The 16,781-nt window shown below is 45.7% G+C and overlaps 1 protein-coding gene across 1 annotated transcript; it reads left to right on the forward strand.

Annotated features, from left to right (window-relative positions):
* The first annotated feature begins 12,004 nt into the window (after positions 1-12,004).
* Positions 12,005-13,114, forward strand: LOC129340578 (urotensin-2 receptor-like). The gene has a single exon (XM_054995448.1). It carries the CDS (start codon positions 12,005-12,007, stop codon positions 13,112-13,114), a length of 1,110 nt encoding a protein of 369 aa, XP_054851423.1.
* The last annotated feature ends 3,667 nt before the right edge of the window (positions 13,115-16,781 follow it).

Below are 16,781 nucleotides of genomic sequence, written 5' to 3' on the forward strand. Positions count from 1 at the left end.
GAAACAAAATACCAGGCATGCTTTTTGTGGATGATACCATAGCAAACTTCTGTGGGTGTCAAATATAAATTGTTTTCATTTGGTATTATAAACCCTCTCTTTCCACAGGGGTCTTGCGCTTTTAGCATGTGGCTCCCATTTTATTCCTTTCATTCCTTTTTTTTTTTTTAATTTTTATTGGAATTAGAAATATTTTGTCATTTATAACAATCAAATTACTTTAATATTCCAGTTCTAACCCCCTCCCTTTCCCCCCCCCGTTTGTTGACTTCCAACAGTTTTCCAACCCTTTGTCTATTCTTCCCCTACTCATTTCAACTTATTTTGTCAATTAAACATATACTTTCACACTCTTCTAAGCTAGTCTATTATAACACAGTGCTAAGTCAATTTCCCTTCACTTATCAACTAACTAATACATTCCTAGCATGTTATTCAATAGTAATAATACTGGTAATATTCTCAATATCCTGTACTCTAACTTATTCATTCTAATGTCATCAATATGGGACAAACAATTTATCCCGGAGTAAAATTTACTGTTGATGGAACGAACATCCATCAGGAGAATGGAGCCTGTGCTGGGAGATGCTCAGTGTAGATCATGGCCTGCAATGCAAGGGAGGAATTGGTGGAAAGTGCCCACCGCCCGCAATCTACACTCTAGCTTACTAGATTCTGTGGTGTTTGACCTAAGAGAAGAAACTATTTAACTACTTGCTACCTATAAAGATACCTCCGTAGAGTAGCTTTAAGAGCCGATGGGTAATTGCAGCAGGAAATCCTTATGTCCTGTGCCTGCTGTTCTTCTGCTCATTTTCACAAATCCCTTAATACTTTTTCTCCTTTTTTTGTAATAAAATCATCTCTGAGACACTACAGCGGAATACAATTGATTTCTCTCTTAAATAAAAACAACACCCCCCCATTATTTATTCTGCACAATTTGTACTTCATATGGAACAGATTTTAATGAGGCTGTCATCACCTAAGTATCTAATGAATATTAACAGTGGGGGTTCACATGTTTACTGAAATTGCCCAGCAGGGAGGCGGTTCTTCATACACGGTAATACAAAACTCAAGAATTCTAGGAAGCACCTCACCCCACGTAAAATAAAAGTATACCCTCCAGAAAGAAAACCCACACACACCCCATACATGCTGTTCTCTGTGTGAGTGTGACCAAACCATGGAAATAATAGGCTACGTGGGAGGGGGAAATAGATACAATGGAAAGAAACAGCACTGGTGTAATGGATGAGGACAAGTCTGATCAAGGTAATTATTTTGCAAATAGGCTTTTAACCAATATTTGGATGACTTTTGGCAGGAAGGCACTGGACTGGAGACACGAAAGGGGAAGCTGGCAGGACTGCAATGGATGTATACGCAGTCTTTGGCCTGAGCACTCCTAAAGTGCCAGGCATCCGTTTTCCTACTCGCAGACAGACTGCTGTCTGCATTACCCGTTTCTCTGGGTTTGATGCTCTCTCGCTCTCAAGCGGTTGTTTGAAGAGAGTGAATAAACGGAGTGAGTAAACAGAGAGTGAATAAACTGGGACATTTCAGTGCTCTTGAGAGGGTTTGGGCCACAACAAAGGAACCCCATGAGGACGAGTGGTTTCCTTCATAACCCCACTCAGAGCTAAGGGAGTCGCAATGTTAGCGGGGAAGTGGAGTTTTAAGACAGATCGGAAGGCTTTGTCAATTTCCCCTCTCTACAGAGCCAGCAAGGAGAGCTCCTCCAAGGGTTTATTCTTCGCTTCCCTAGGGCTCTGTCAGTTTCACTTCCAGTTCTAGGAGACAAAGAGGAAATGAACAAACCCTCTGAGGAGTGGTCTTTGCAGGCTCTGTAGAGAGGGGAAATTGACAAAGCCTTCTGATCTGTCTTTTAAAACTTAACTTCCCAGCTAACATTGCTACTCCCTTCATGTGAGCATCCTTGTGTAATTCGTGTAGTAGTTTAGCTCTCAGCCTCTGGACAAACCTAGCTCTCTTGGGCTTTTTGCCGGCATGAAGAGGGGCTAGGGGAGTGGGAGGGAATTATTACATGAAGCCCTATAGTTCCATAAAATGTGCAAAACAGAATTGTTCAGGGTTTTCTTGTGGAAGCAGCAAAGCTGTGGTGTGACTGTTCAGCAGAGGAGGTGACTTTTATTAGAGATAAAGTATTTCCTGCACTTGCTCTCCTGTTGCCTTAAACTGATATGTTTGCATGTGTTTGTTCTTTACTCCATTCTACAATCATAGCCCAGCTGCATTATTTTGTCTTACTAGGAAGCTTTACAGTTGGATTCAAATGTTGTATCTTGTAATCTGCTTACTGATGGACTGATTTTTTAAATCATATTTGTAATCCACCTTGAGGCCCAGCGAGAAAGGCAAACTATAAATGAAAATAAATAGGAAAGTGACAAAGGGAAGGAGACAATCAGCAGCAGGGCACAGGGAGCAGCCAGTCCGGTCTAAAGTCCTGCAGGTCACAGCCAGAGCAGAAAATCTGAAAAGCCCTGGATCTCACCAAAGTAGATGAGAACAGCAACCAGCTCCTGGACTGCACCATTTTGGATTTGCAGAGGGTTGGAAATCAGACAATCCTTAATCCAAAAAAAAAAACCAAAATCCCCTTCTGGTGGAAAAGTAGCACACCAAAAAAACCAAGCTAGAATCCTCCTAGAGCTTTCGCTGTCCTAATGTAGGGAGGATGCTCATTTTCTGTTGTTGTTTCCTCCCTGGTTTGGCTGTTTTATTGAGCCATTTTTCCTTAAACCCCTGCAAAAATCAAAATGCTGCAAATATTTACATCTTTGTGCTATTTTCAATCTACGATGAAGTGGAATTATTTACATTTTTTTTACTGTAGTTGGATTGAATGTTTTCACGTTAGTGTTGCAGATCGATGGATTAATCGATCAGAACAGTTGACTGTGACAGCTTCATCCTTGAGACACTATTGATTGGATCTTGGGAAACTGATTCTGCTAACAACAGTGCATTGCTCTGGTACAAAGAGACTTCTACTGACCTAAGCGCTAGGAGTATTCTGCGTTTCTTTTTACTTTGCCTGCACCCAATAGGACTCGCAGAAGTGGGAAACACACTCTGATCCTTCCTCCACAAGCTGGGGGTGGGCACAAGCATAAGGGGGTGGCCTGCTTAAGAGGGGGTTCTACCTGCCCAAGGCCCTCCAGAACCTGAAGCCAACCTTTCACTTAAAATAGTTGTCTCCCATAGGGCCCTGAAATGGTTACAGTTAATCTTTGCCCAGCGAGGCTTTTTAGATCTATGGCAGTTCTTTGCACACTGCTTGATTAATGTCAGTCCCTGGCAGTTAGATCCTCAAGTTCTCCACAGTTAATACACAGGTGTTCCAGTTGAAAAAGCTTTATTAGAAATCCATTCAGTACAAGGTGCTCAGACAGTGCAATTGGCAGAAGTGACATATATGGGGCCAACAATGTTAGTTATAGGGAACATTCCCGCCTTTGGGGAAAGGACCGTTAACAAGGAGGGGGGTTGGGGTTGGGGTGAGACATTGTTTTAGACTGGACAGTGAGAAAGATGAACTTATCTTTAGTTCTCAAGAAGGATACATCTCGAGCCAGCTTCAGCTGGCATTCAAGGACACTGGCTCAGTGGAGCGAGAAAGAGAAAGTAAACATTTGCGAGAACCTACTGGCATTACAGCAATAAAGAACTTCCCATACCCTCAGAGACCAGAGTCAGAGGCAACATACATTCATGGCAGATATGCAGGAAGTATATATGACAATTATGCCCCTTTCTGCTGTTTTATTGTTATTGTGTTTCAGTGTGTTATATTTTATTTTTTTTTAACTGATATGATTCCTGTGTTTATTCAGATGTTAAAGCATCTCCTTGAGTGCCCCCCCCCCCCCAAATAGACACATTTTCAGCACAGTGACCTTGGGGGAAAATTACCCCCGTGTTTGCATTTCCTCCCACCCTGCTGTTCATTTTTCCTGTTCCCAAATGAAATGGTTAATCTGCACATCCCCGCTCCCCTAGAAATTATGAAGGGGGGGGGATACATTATTTGAGGACATCTAGTTTCATGCTTTAGTTTAAGGGTTAAAAGAGTGATTGTTGTCAGGTTCCGACAGGTGACCCTTCAGATACCTCACTGCATCAGACCAGGCTTTATGAGTTAAAGCTGCTTTTTATTGAATCATAAGTTCATGACTTGAACAAGGCATTGACAGGAATACCGGTACAAAGCGAAGCATCAATGGTTACATTCCCCTCTTCTCCCCTTCGCCTAGCCAGGGCTGTTAGTTTTGGAAAATACAAAAAACACACTTGGGGAAATGATCCTAATGGTACCTAATAATGCCTAATAAGCAATCAATAATTTCACAATCAGTTTTATAAGAAGTGCTCAGTAAATTACAAAATTCAAATATATACATATATACAATTCAAGAATCCATCATACTGAATCAATACAGGAAACAACATAAAACTCTTTCAAAAGACCATAGCCTCCAAACACACTCTCAACATTAAATATAGTCTCTTGTTAATAATATAGAAATGTCCACAATCTCCAAATAAATCAAATGTTGAGGAGCCCACGTCGCCGTCTATTCAAGGGAAAGGGGGTATCTTGCAAGGTGGGAGAAGTCCATAAAAGGTAGCAACAGCTTATGACTCATTTTCTCTCTCTGTCTCTCTCAGTAAGTGGAAAAAGGTGGATGAAAGGGGGAACTCCACGGAGTCCCCCAAGCGGCCTTACAAGTGGCCAGGCAAAGTTATTCTGCTTGTTTCATTCCACAAGAACTTCTTCAGGAGCCAACAGGGAATCCACCACTCAATATTCAATTACCATAACAGAGAATCTCACGTGCGGTTCATTCTGTGCACAATGAGGTCGGTCGAGAAGACTTCCTCAAGGCCAACCCTTCTTGGACGGCATGTGTAAACAAAACAGCAGGAGACAGATAAGGTGGTAGGAGTTAGGGGGAGGTTCACGCCATCTTCCCCTCCCCCTCATCTAAGTAGTACACAGGGACCCAGGCAGGTAGCTGAGGCATGGTAGACATCTAATAAGCATGTCTGACATTTTTTTACTACCAGGCTGTTCTGGCCTGCAGGTTCCCAGTACTGGGGTGGGGAGGTAGACTGGGCTCCGATGCACAGTCCAAAGCTGGGACTCCAGGGTCTAGGCAAGGCGTGGTAGTTCAGCCCAAGGTCAGGGTTCCTTAATTAAACAACAAGGGCACCGTGGAGACCACAATTAAGTACAGCGAAATGAAACCGCAGAAATAGTAACGTCCTTAAAGTGCACCCCACAAAATTATATTCCAGCACTTTTAATCTTTCATCTAAGTGACCAGAGTTCATTATAAACGCAATACTCACTTCTAAAGTGCACATTGCAATTGGTAGCACGGTGCACTTTAAGGATGTTACTGTTTCCACGGTTTCAAGGTCAGGGTTCCAGCAATTAGGTTAGGCAGAGTCAGGCAGTCCAAGAGCAGAGTTCCAGCAGGCAGGCAGGCTAGGAAGGGTCAGGCAGTCTGAGGTCAGGCTTTCAGGAAACCGGCAAGGCAAGAGAGTGAATGGCTTCACAGCCATTGTGCACATTGCATCCACACCCAGCGGGTTTTATAGCCCCAGGGCTAAGGGCCATGTGTGCAGCCCATTGCTTGGGCAAGGATCCTGCACCTACTCCTTCTCATCATCAGAGAGCAGCTGGCACCAGCTCAGGAGGCGTGCGCTTCGCCTCCTTGCCTGCAGTTCCCTTCTCAGTTTCCGTCTACGGCGCTCTAAGGGTGGAGGTGAAGCTGGAGGGCTGGGGCCAGCTAACTGGGTTTCACCTGCTGGATCAGAGCTACAGAGTGTAGGCTCTGCCCCAGCTGCTGGTTGTGCCTGCTAATCAGCTGGTATCCCCTGCTGGTCAGCTTCTGTTGGCTCCCCTTCTCCTGAGGAGTCCTTAGCTTCTGGCAGTTCAAGGCTGGCTGCACGGAGCTCCTCTTCCCCTGAGGAGTCCTCACTATCACTCAGCCCTGGCTGACTCGTGACGCAAGCCTTTCTGACAAACACCCACCATCAAGTCAATTTTCTCTTATTTCTGCCTGTTTTCAGATCCAGGCATTCAAATACAACAGACAGAGTAGATTTATATGGCACTACCTGAACTGGATCAAGAGAAAAAAACATACACTTGCTACTTCTGGGGAAGCTTCTCTCATTTAACCTTTTTGCTTTGTGCAATGAGTCACACGGTGAAAATAGCCTTACTTGTTCAATAATGTTCGAACTTTAGAGGAGGACGAGCTGCTGACTCATGGCCATTTTCAGATACTTTTCGCAAAGTATCTGCCTGCCAGCAGTCAGCCAAGAGGGTATCCGAAGGTGTGGGGTGTTGTGATTCGGCAGAAATGACTACAGTGCAAAAGGTAATACTGGACATGATATTTCAGTGTGTGAGAATCTTAACTTACTTTTTCTTTCTTTTAAAGAGCAAGTTTCTGGCCCTTATGGATTCATAGATATAAATCTGGGGTCAAGGCATTTAAATTCATTCAAGTTAATGGGGCTAGAAGGATGCAACTCTGTTTGGGTTTACACTAGTCAACCATGCTTTTGGAACCTCTGGATTATAATACTGCTGTGGTATTGACCGGACAAGGGGCTTATGTATCCCCCCAGAAGTGGTCTACAGATCTTGAAGTGCAATTCAGGAGGGTGGCTAATGAAGGGTCCTGTAGCTTTGGGCAGTCTCTTCTCAGTTGCAGTAGTTTCCACCAGCCAGTAGAAAATACTTGTTTAATTTGTCTGGCTGGTTCGGCAGTCTTTTGGGTGCCGTGGCTGGGTTGCCCTCTTTATCTAGGAGTTTGTTTCTGACATTGGCTGAATTTTATCATGATGCTTTTTAGAGCTCTGTATAATTGTAGACTTCCTTGGAATCTCAGCTGTCAAGTGAAACAAAAATGTTGCCAAGCAGTCTGTCCAATTTGTGCAACTACCATGAGAGACGGGATGCGGGACAAGGTGGTACTATTGGTCTGCTTCAGCAGAGTTCATCTCCCGTAATGCTGTCGCTGGAGGTTAACAAGGAAGGATCCTGAAGAGGTGGACACAACTGGGAGCTGAGCACGTGCAGCCTTATGGTGCCAAGTCAGTGCTGAGAATGAGATTCACGACGGGGGGTGCAAGTGGGGACAGCTGCAGACAGTATGAGATGTAACTGGCGGGGGGGGGACCACTATTAATGCAGTTATTTCATTTTTCTTTCCAGACTACGGAGAAAGCCATTTTTGGATCTATTGACAGAGCAGCAGCAGAACAAGGAACTGTTAAATCCAACCCAACTGATCTTTATGGTTTTATTTTTCATAATGCCTGGTTAAAGTGACTACAACTAATGAGATCTGATTGGCAGCCCTATTTTAAGCACAGTCACAACGTTTCATTTTTTAATTCTCATATGATTATAGCAGAGTTACCAACCCACGACTGTAGTAACGACACGAGACAGGATCTGGATGCAAAGTCTGACCCCCCAAAGATGGAGGCGAGAGTTTTATTAGCTCGTATTCAGGAAGTCCCGGATGCCCAAATATGGTTATAGCAACAGTTACAAGTTACACATTCCATTCTCAGCCAACTAAGCAAAATATGCTGTGATCAGACTTTTGTCTTATCTAGGAAGCATAACGGAAAGAAAGGTACATCATGAGCTTCTGAGCATAGAAGAATATTACTTAGAGTGTATGGGAATGTTGTGCTCTGTGAATGATGAGAGAACAAGATGAAACTACTCCCTGATTCCTGTTGTGGTGTGCCAACTGACCAGAAATCAGGGATGTAAAGAGTTGCCAAGGCAAACTGGGTGGTGTGCCAACTCCAGCTAACCTCTACACACGATCGTCCCACATCCATGATCCCTCTTCTGTTTGGGGGGTGCATTTTAAGAAAAAGCACGGTTATCTGAGCAACCAAGGTTCCACTCCCCTATCTTCCACGAAGCTTGTTGGGTGGCACTTGGGACAGTCGCACTCACCCAGGCTTATGAAACTGCAGGAGACCAACATTTATATGCTGAAACAGTCAAAGGGCAGCAAATAAAATGGACTGGCTTATTAAAATCTAACCTTGGTAAAAGGCCCCGTGATAACAAAAGGGCAGGAAGGATGCAATTTATGCACCAAGGCCTGGCCGCTCAGGTAGTGGACAAAAGACTCCCAAGTTGTTTATCCTGCTCTCTTGATTCACATAAAAGATTTCAAGGCAGATATGCATACATTTCTTGGGAGTTCGCTTTTATTATTTTCTCCCCCTAATCTGGTGGCTTGGCCAGAGATAAAAGGCTCCTCTGGAATAATCACAATGTGTTTCAAAACAAGCGACAGGTGGGTGACTCTGCCCTCCTTTAAAACGGCACCCCAGACAACCCTGTTTTCCTGCACAAGCTGCATCTCTCTCCACCTCCCACCTCCTCCCTGTGACAGATGTTGTCACCAGCCAGACAGGCCAGGATCAAAGGAGTTCAAAAAGAGGCTTTCATAATAAAGAGGGGCGAGTGGGTTGCTTGGAATCCCAAGTGACAGATTCTTCTCTGGGGAGCTCAAAAACAGCAGAGCTCACCTCTGTGGTCAATGCCACAATCGATTTAAGCTAGAAAGCTTTCTGTTAACCTCAAAGAGACTTAAATACAGGCAGGGCTTTTTTCAGCAGGAATGCAGTGGAACAGAGTTCCAGAACCTCTTGAAAATGGTCACATGGCCGGTGGCCCCGCCCCCCTGATCTCCAGACAGAGGGGTATTTAGATTGCCCTCCGCGCCGCTCGGCGGTGCGGAGGGCAATCTCAACTCCCCTCTGTCTGGTGATCAGGGGGGCGGGGCCACCGGCCATGTGACCATTTTCTCTGAGGACAACCCACTGAGTTCCGTCACCTCTTTTCCTGGAAAAAAAGCCCTGAATATTTGTGTTCAGGGTTGGCCATGTCACTACTATTCAGTGGAAAATCCGTGAGCGCATTTCCTGGAGGTGGAACATCCACAAGCCGTCACTTGCTACTGGAAACCTCACCAATGTTGGCCTCTGGGTGGAAATAAAAAAGGTGACAAACAGCAGCTTAGACTAAATACTTTTTTCTTCTGTGACCCAGCCTCTCCCTAGACGTAGTTCAATCCCATAGAATCAGAGTTGGAAGGGGACTTACAGATCATCTAGTCCAACCTCCTGCACAATGCAGGAACAGCCTAAAAGCATCCCTTACAAGTATTTATCCAGTTGTTCCTTGAAGACTACCAATGAGGGGGGACCCACCACATCCGCTATTTCACTGCTGGATTACTCTTAATGTGAAGAAGTTCTTCCTAACGTCCAGCTGGTACCTTCCCTCCTGTAGTTTAAACTCATTGTTTCAAGTCCTATCCTCCGTTGCCAACAAGAACAGCTCCCTCCCCTCCCCTCCCCTAAGTGACAGCCTTCTAAATACTTATCATGTCTCCCCTTAGCCTCCCCTTCTCCAAACTGAACATTCCCAGGTCCCTCAGTCTTTCCTTGTAGGGCTTGGCCTCCAGGCCCCTGATCATCTTGGTTGCTCTTCTCTGCGCCCGTTCCAATTTGTCCACATCCTTTTGGAAGTGAAGCCTCCAGAACTGCATACAATACTCCAGGTGGGGCCTGATTAACACAATGACATCCTGTAAGAGCTAATGCTTTTTGCAGCGGTAACAAAACCGACACCCTTTGAGTCATTTATTTACTTCTGTCACTCACCAGCAATGTTATCGCTTTTGCTTTCTAACTAGAGAAGTGTCCCCTCCAAAAATCTGATGGTTCTTGAGAAAATATGAAGGCATTAAATGGGGAAATGAAATGCTGTGATCTGCACCCCTACCCCAAAGTACTTTACTTCCAGCCAGTTCACACCACCTCTCTCTCCCCTCTGCTGCCTCTTCTGTGAATTCAAAGCTTCCTCCCACCAACTTTCTATCTGAAGAGTTGCAGAGAGAGACCCAGCCATCAAGTAGTCCATCTCCCCTCTTCCACTGATCATGGACTTCTAACAAGCCACTATTTTAACAAAAGGATGGTGTCCCTTTGTCAGTATTATTATCCCCTGCTAATGGATTGGATGGGGGACACTTGCAGGGGGAATCACGTGGCAGCAGCAGCTTTCTTACCCTTCCTGCTAACCTTGTTCTCTCCTGCAAATGCCGCTCCTGGTCATGCCCACCCCTACACTCCTTGCGAGATGCTAGTAATTGGGAGGAGGAGACATTTAACTCAGTTCAAGTTTTCAGCCCTACTGATGGCAAGGCATGCTTTAAAGCAGTGGCTCTCAACCAATAATATGCATACCAGCAATAGAAAGCATAGTTTTCATAACAATTACTAAGAACTCAGTCTCCCTCACTCCCCATGTCCACCTGCAAGTGTGACATGCCATGTTCTGCCAATAAATTATCTATCTGTGTCCTTTTGGCACACTAATAGTAACTTTGGTGTTTCTCCTTATGCCTCCATTTCCTCCTTTCCACCTGGCAAGTGTCTGAGGCTCAGCTTCCTGCCAACCCAGGTGGTAGAGAGTGCCCTCAAGTCAGAGTTGTCTTATGGTGACCCCTGGTGGGGTTTTCAAGGCAAGAGGCTAACAGGGATAGTTTCCCATTGCTGGCCTCTGCGACCCTGGTCTTCTTGAAGGTTTCCCATCCAATTACCAACCAAGGCCGACCCTGCTTAGCTTCTGAGATCTGATGAGATCAGGCTCACCTGGGCTATCCAGGTCAGGGCGCTGCCAACCCTACCTGCCAGATATTATCCATAGCGCTCTGGCAACTTTTTTTGGTGGAAGAGAGAGCCACTGCTTTAATGTACTTAAAGGGATTATTAAAGAAAAGAAACAAGTAAAGTGAACATGAGCAGAGCTGGCTTTACAGAGTGGGAGTGTTGGAGGGAGAAGGTTGAGGGGAAAAACCATCGTGAAACGGTTAACGCTTCAGTGTAGAAGATGACCCATGGTCACACAATTTGAGCTGGAACGCGTAAGCAATTTGAAGGAAAAGATCTCAAGCCCATTCTCCTTCAGCTGTATGGAGGAAGGGAGCAGACAAGCTGCATCAGGATACACTGAACGATGCACAGTGAAATTCCACCCCAGTAAGATTGTCAGAATCTCAGATCCCTCCCCCTTCTTGTGGAGAAGTAAAGGGATTTTCTAGCAGCGAGGCGTGCCTGTTGCGACAAATCATTCTGTCTCATTGTTCTGGCGGCAGTATGTGCAAGGAGAACCCACACAAAGATGAAGTCCAAAGCAGCCCAGGAGTTAAAGAAACACGGGTTATCATCTGCATTTTTGCTTGCTTGCATTTCAGCATCCACAAGCCAAGGAAATTGCTTGTCTGCTGGTCAACTGTGAGCCTATGATTCTCTCCAGGACAACACTGGCATCTTGCTGGTGAACACGCTATTGGGCATGGAAAGGAACTTCAAGTAGAAAGGTAGGAAGGTCCGGGAATGCTCGACCCTGAGCCCACACAGCAATTAACAGGTGCGCTTAAAGCACAACAAAGGACAAGGTAGAATGCAATTTGAGCTTATAGAGGATGTTGATATGTGTGTGTGTGTGTGGGGGGGGGTGCCTCTGGAAAAGCATAGTAATGTACAGCCACAAGATGGTTAATTCCAACCAAGACACCACCTTCTCCCTCTCCCTGCTTGCCGGAACGAGATATGTGTATGAGAAATGTGAAAGCTACTATTGGACTTTTATTCTAGTCTGCTTTGTGATAACCTCTTAAGTTCAGCCCCCATCAGTGATTTTTATTTTCTAATTGGCAAAAACTTTGAACAGGTGTAGAGTCAGTGGTTGATGCTGAGCATTTAAGCCAGTAAGAATATTTGTATGTGAAGAGCCTTCAGAAGGAGACAACGTATTTCTGCATCGTGGACAAGAACGTTCCTTACAAGGATTCCTTTTGGGCCAAGCAAGCCTCAGCCTGTTGATCCAGGACAAGGTGCAAGCATAATGGAATCGGGGCATGGTACCACTCTGCCTTGCCATCTGAACTCCACCACGAGCCACCCCAATGACACGGCTGAGGACCTCAGCACTACCGGCAGCCCCCTGGTTACTTCCCTGTTAGGGGGCATATTGGCCATTATGTGCCTCATTGGGACGGCAGGAAACATCTACACACTGGTGGTTGTCAACCTCTCCATGAGACTGACTGGCTCCATGTCTGTGTACATCATCCACCTAGCCTTGGCAGACCTTCTGTATCTCTCCACCATCCCTTTCATAGTCTCCACCTACATGCTGAAGGACTGGTACTTTGGAGATGTGGGATGCCGGATCCTGTTCAGCCTGGATCTCCTCACTATGCACGCCAGCATCTTCATCCTCCTGGCCATGACCACTGAGAGGTACCTGGCAGTTGTCAAGCCTTTGGATACCATAAGGAGGCCGAGGGGTTACAGAAGGATGGTCACCAGCTTCGTGTGGCTGGTATCCTTCCTCCTGACCTTGCCAACCATGGTCCTCATCGACGTACGGACCAGTATCCAAGATGGGGTGATCAAACGCATGTGCTACCCTACATGGCAGATGGAGGCCTACAAGGTGTACCTCACAGTTCTTTTCAACACTTGCATCTTGGCCCCGGGAGTAATAATTTGCTATTTGTACATCCGACTTGCCAGGACTTATTGGAGATCTCAGACAGCCATCTTCAGCACCAAGGAAATGAAGAGATGCCCCAGACAGAAAGTCTTGTACATGATATTTAGCATTATTCTCACCTACTGGACTTGCTTTATCCCGTTCTGGCTCTGGCAGTTGCTTGGCGTCTATCACCACCAGACCAATGACGTCACAGGCAACACGGTGGTCAATTTCCTTGTGACCTGCTTGGCTTACAGCAACAGCTGCATAAACCCTTTCCTGTACACATTGCTGTCCAAGAATTATAAAGAGTACATTAGGAGCCGGCAGAAGAATGGCATCAGCCTGTCCAAAATCAAGCTAAAGAGGGGCTCTTCAAGGAGGTCGATGTTATCTGGAAGCCACAAATACACAGAGACTGTGGCCATTGCTCAGATCAAAGGCATCAACAGCGAGAATGTTATTCCCTTGTGAGTAGAAGAGGGCAGGACAAGGGGTGTAAAGAAGATCAAATGCCATCTCTTCTGCAGGTCCTGTAAAGGTTGCTATCTCATTGTATGGAGCTCACCAGTCCTTCCAGATTGACAACCATTGCGCTGACTCAACCTTCTCTGCCATTTGCAGGATTCCTTATACTAGCTGCTTAGTCGGATGCTGTATGTATAATTTGATTTCCAGAAGTATAGCATGAAAATATATGCAGATCTTTTTAAGGTGTGTAATTTACCATGCTGGCCACAATTGACAAGTGGGAAGGCATTGCATCTTTTTTCACATTTTCAGATCTTTACAGTACCAAAAATAGAAATCATCTTCATAGGTCTTGTGCAGACAGATGGGTTAGCTAACAAATGTGGGCTTTAGTGGGCTTCTTTGCAGGACTGTCCTGAAAATGGCTTGTCTGGTTTGAAATTTGACTTCTTCGATTCATCCTTCCTTCCTCTTGCTGAGCAATGGTTGGAACCAATTGATCCTGCAGGATTTCATTTTCCTGCCTTTGTACTGGTATCTCCTCCAGCACTGCTGTCCACTCAGTGGGAGGCTTCTGAGGACTGAGCATTTGCAGTCTGCTGTGTCTACTTGCTCCTCAAAAATGACATTAGTCCTTGTTGCCCAAGTAAGATTGTATTGCCAGAATACTACAGGAGAGTTTTTCCTTCAAATTTTTGTGGTCAAAACAATGAGCAAATGTTCCCACCCCCCTCTATTGTACATTGTGTGGAAGCAACACTGCCTCTGTTTCCACTAACAGTTGTAATCCAATGTGGTATTTGTTTCAGAATTCCTGCAGAAAATACTGTACCTCAAGCATGCGTTACGTGTGAGTCTGACCCAAGTGGTATGTAATGGGGGCTTTTGCAGGTGGTCTCTCAGCCATCCAATGGACTGCACAGATCTGTTCAGCTGCAGCTATAGACCACCAAGCACTTTGAGACCTTTCTCTGACAGCCAGTTTGGTGTAGTGGTTAAAAGCGCGGGACTCTAATCTGGAGAGCTGGGTTTGATTCCCCACTCCTCCATTTGAAGCCAGCTGGGTGACCCTGGATCAGTCACAGCTCTCTCAGAGTTCTCTCAGCCCCACCCACCTCACAGGGTGTTTTGTTGTGGGGATAATAACAACATACTTTGTAAACCGCTCTGAGTGGGTGTTAAGTCATCCTGAAGGGTGGTATATAAATCTAGTGTTGTTGTTGTTGCTATTATTATTATCTAATTAGATCTCAAAGCCTAAATTGCCTGTGTTTCAATGCATCACAGATTTGCATGGCAAAACTTTAATTCTGCCATCAAATGCAGGTTTGTCACCCAGAGGTCCTTGTAGAGCTCTCCTCATACACTGGCTCCTTAAGGACAGTATCATGCTGCCCAGGGCTTTTTTTCAGCGGGAATGCGGTTGAACAGAGTTCCGGCACCTCTTGAAAATGGTCACATGGCCGGTGGCCCCGCCCCCTGATCTCCAGAAAGAGAGGAGTTTAGATTGCCCTCCGTGCCGCTGGAGTGGCGTGGAGGGCAATCTAAACTCCCCTCTGTCTGGAGATCAGGGGGTGGGGCCACCGGCCATGTGACCATTTTCTCTGAGGACAACCCACTGAGTTCCACCACCTCTTTTCCCAGAAAAAATCCCTGCTGCTGCCCTTTTCCTGGTTGCTTTTTGTTTCAGAAAAATGGGTATCAAAAATTGACTTCTTTGGGGGAATGGGGTGTGTATGGGGGAGGGGTCCACTCTCCCCATTCAGTAGCAGACAGATTTGCCAGCAAGTGTGCACAAGGACTAGCCACTACCTAACCTTGGTGTAAGCTAGTTACTGGCCACACTGCTGCAGCCACCACCACCTCCTCCTCCACAACCAACATTTTTGTTGGTTTGAGATGTGACATGCGTCATGTCAGGTAACAGCTCATGTGGGGGGAGCACCGTGCTTTCCATGCAGAAGGTCCCAGGTTCCCTCTCTGCCATTTACAGTTATAAGAAGCTGAGGCTGCAGCAGTTACTGGGGAAAATCTTTCTCTGCCCGAGGTTCTTGGGAGCTACTGCCAGTCAGAGGATAGGATATTGAACTAGATGAACCAACGGCCAGACTAAATACAAGGCATCCAAGACATATAGCAGAATATCTCTTGTAAAAAATTAACCCCACCCATGGATTTGTAAGAGTGCTTACAATAAAATTATTTGTAGGGGGGGAAATTATTGTACTGTTTGTTCTATCTCAGCTACCTTTTAACCAATGTGTGTGAGGAAAGATTAAATGAATAACCAATCTGATGAACGTTGCATCCCTACTTGGAGTGCCTACGGAGGGTTCCTCAATTAGAAGATCAGTAATGTCTCTAACTGGGCCAGACCCTGGCTGATCTTCTCCTGCAATGTATAACAAGAGGAGACCGGGTGGGTCCAGGGAGCTCTCAGTTTCGTGCAGGGTGAAGATAGAATCCTGGCAATACCATGAACAAGCATTCTCAAACTACTTTCTCAGCTCTCTGCAACATACCAGGGCCCTGGGAACAAGAAGGAGCATCCTTGCTGGGGGTGGGGGTGGGAATCAATCATTCCTGTAGGCAGAAAGTTTGACAAACTGCTGTTTTAAGGGAAAACACAAATGTAGTGTTTTGATAGGGAATCGACCTGAAGTGTTTCAGTTCACTCTAGAAAACATGCACATAGGAGAGTGTGGGGTGGTGGCAGCGGCAGAGAATGGCTGGGAACGAACACCTCAGCCTGACCTCTTTGTCCATACTGGGTTGACGGCACGTGCCTCTGCATTCAGCGGGTGCCATTTGCCAGCTGATGCAAGGGCACTTTTATTCCAGCCAAGGAAGGAAGGAGGAAGGCAGCCTTGCTTGCCAAAAAATAAACGTTTAGGCCTTTTGTTCCTTGAAGCCCAAAGGGGCGCGGGGAGCGGCGCCAGTGCAAAGGCATCAATGGACTCTGCCGTTTCACGTGGTGCATAATAGATGTTCATCCTGTCCCTGCAGAGAAGGCCTTGCATTGCCTTTGGCTCAGCAGCATTTCGATTACTGAATAATTTCACACTCCCCCTTTTCCCTCACAAGAGCAGCAGTTCAGGACAGCCGTGAAATGGTGTTTTCCTTTGGCGAAGAGAGTATTTGAGCTGTGTGGTACCTTTGTGAAAATCTGATACTTTGAACAGGGATTGGGGGCAGAGAAGCAGGCAGGCAGGCACTGCTGATCCCAAAGCAATACCACCAGTGCCAGGGAGAACTAGAAACTGTGGCTTCCGAGAAATCTCCCTGAAACTCTACCCAGTGTCACAATGCTACAATGGAATCTCTCCCATGTTATTCTTTCTATTTGGGGCAAGCTACTGGTGCATGCGCTTAAGCTGCAAGTTTTTACCTATTAATCCATACAACAAATCAGCATTGCAATAGCTGGTTTCAAAAATCCAAAGCTAAACAAAAACATGTCTGGACTCTGCTTTTCACAGTCTGTTCACTATTCTTGAACAAGAGTCATATTCAAGGGCTCACACAATGAAAATGGCAAGTTTTTTAAAATGCAAGGGGCACAAAGAAAGAGGGCTGGTTGAATAGCCAGAATGCAAGATCATGGGAAACTCTTGTTCAAACACTTGCTGTTAGCACTAAGGGGCATCATGTTGGGATTTATTTTCTGGTT

The sequence above is a fragment of the Eublepharis macularius genome, chromosome 12 (genome assembly GCF_028583425.1).
Source record: "Eublepharis macularius isolate TG4126 chromosome 12, MPM_Emac_v1.0, whole genome shotgun sequence".
NCBI lineage: Eukaryota > Metazoa > Chordata > Lepidosauria > Squamata > Eublepharidae > Eublepharis > Eublepharis macularius.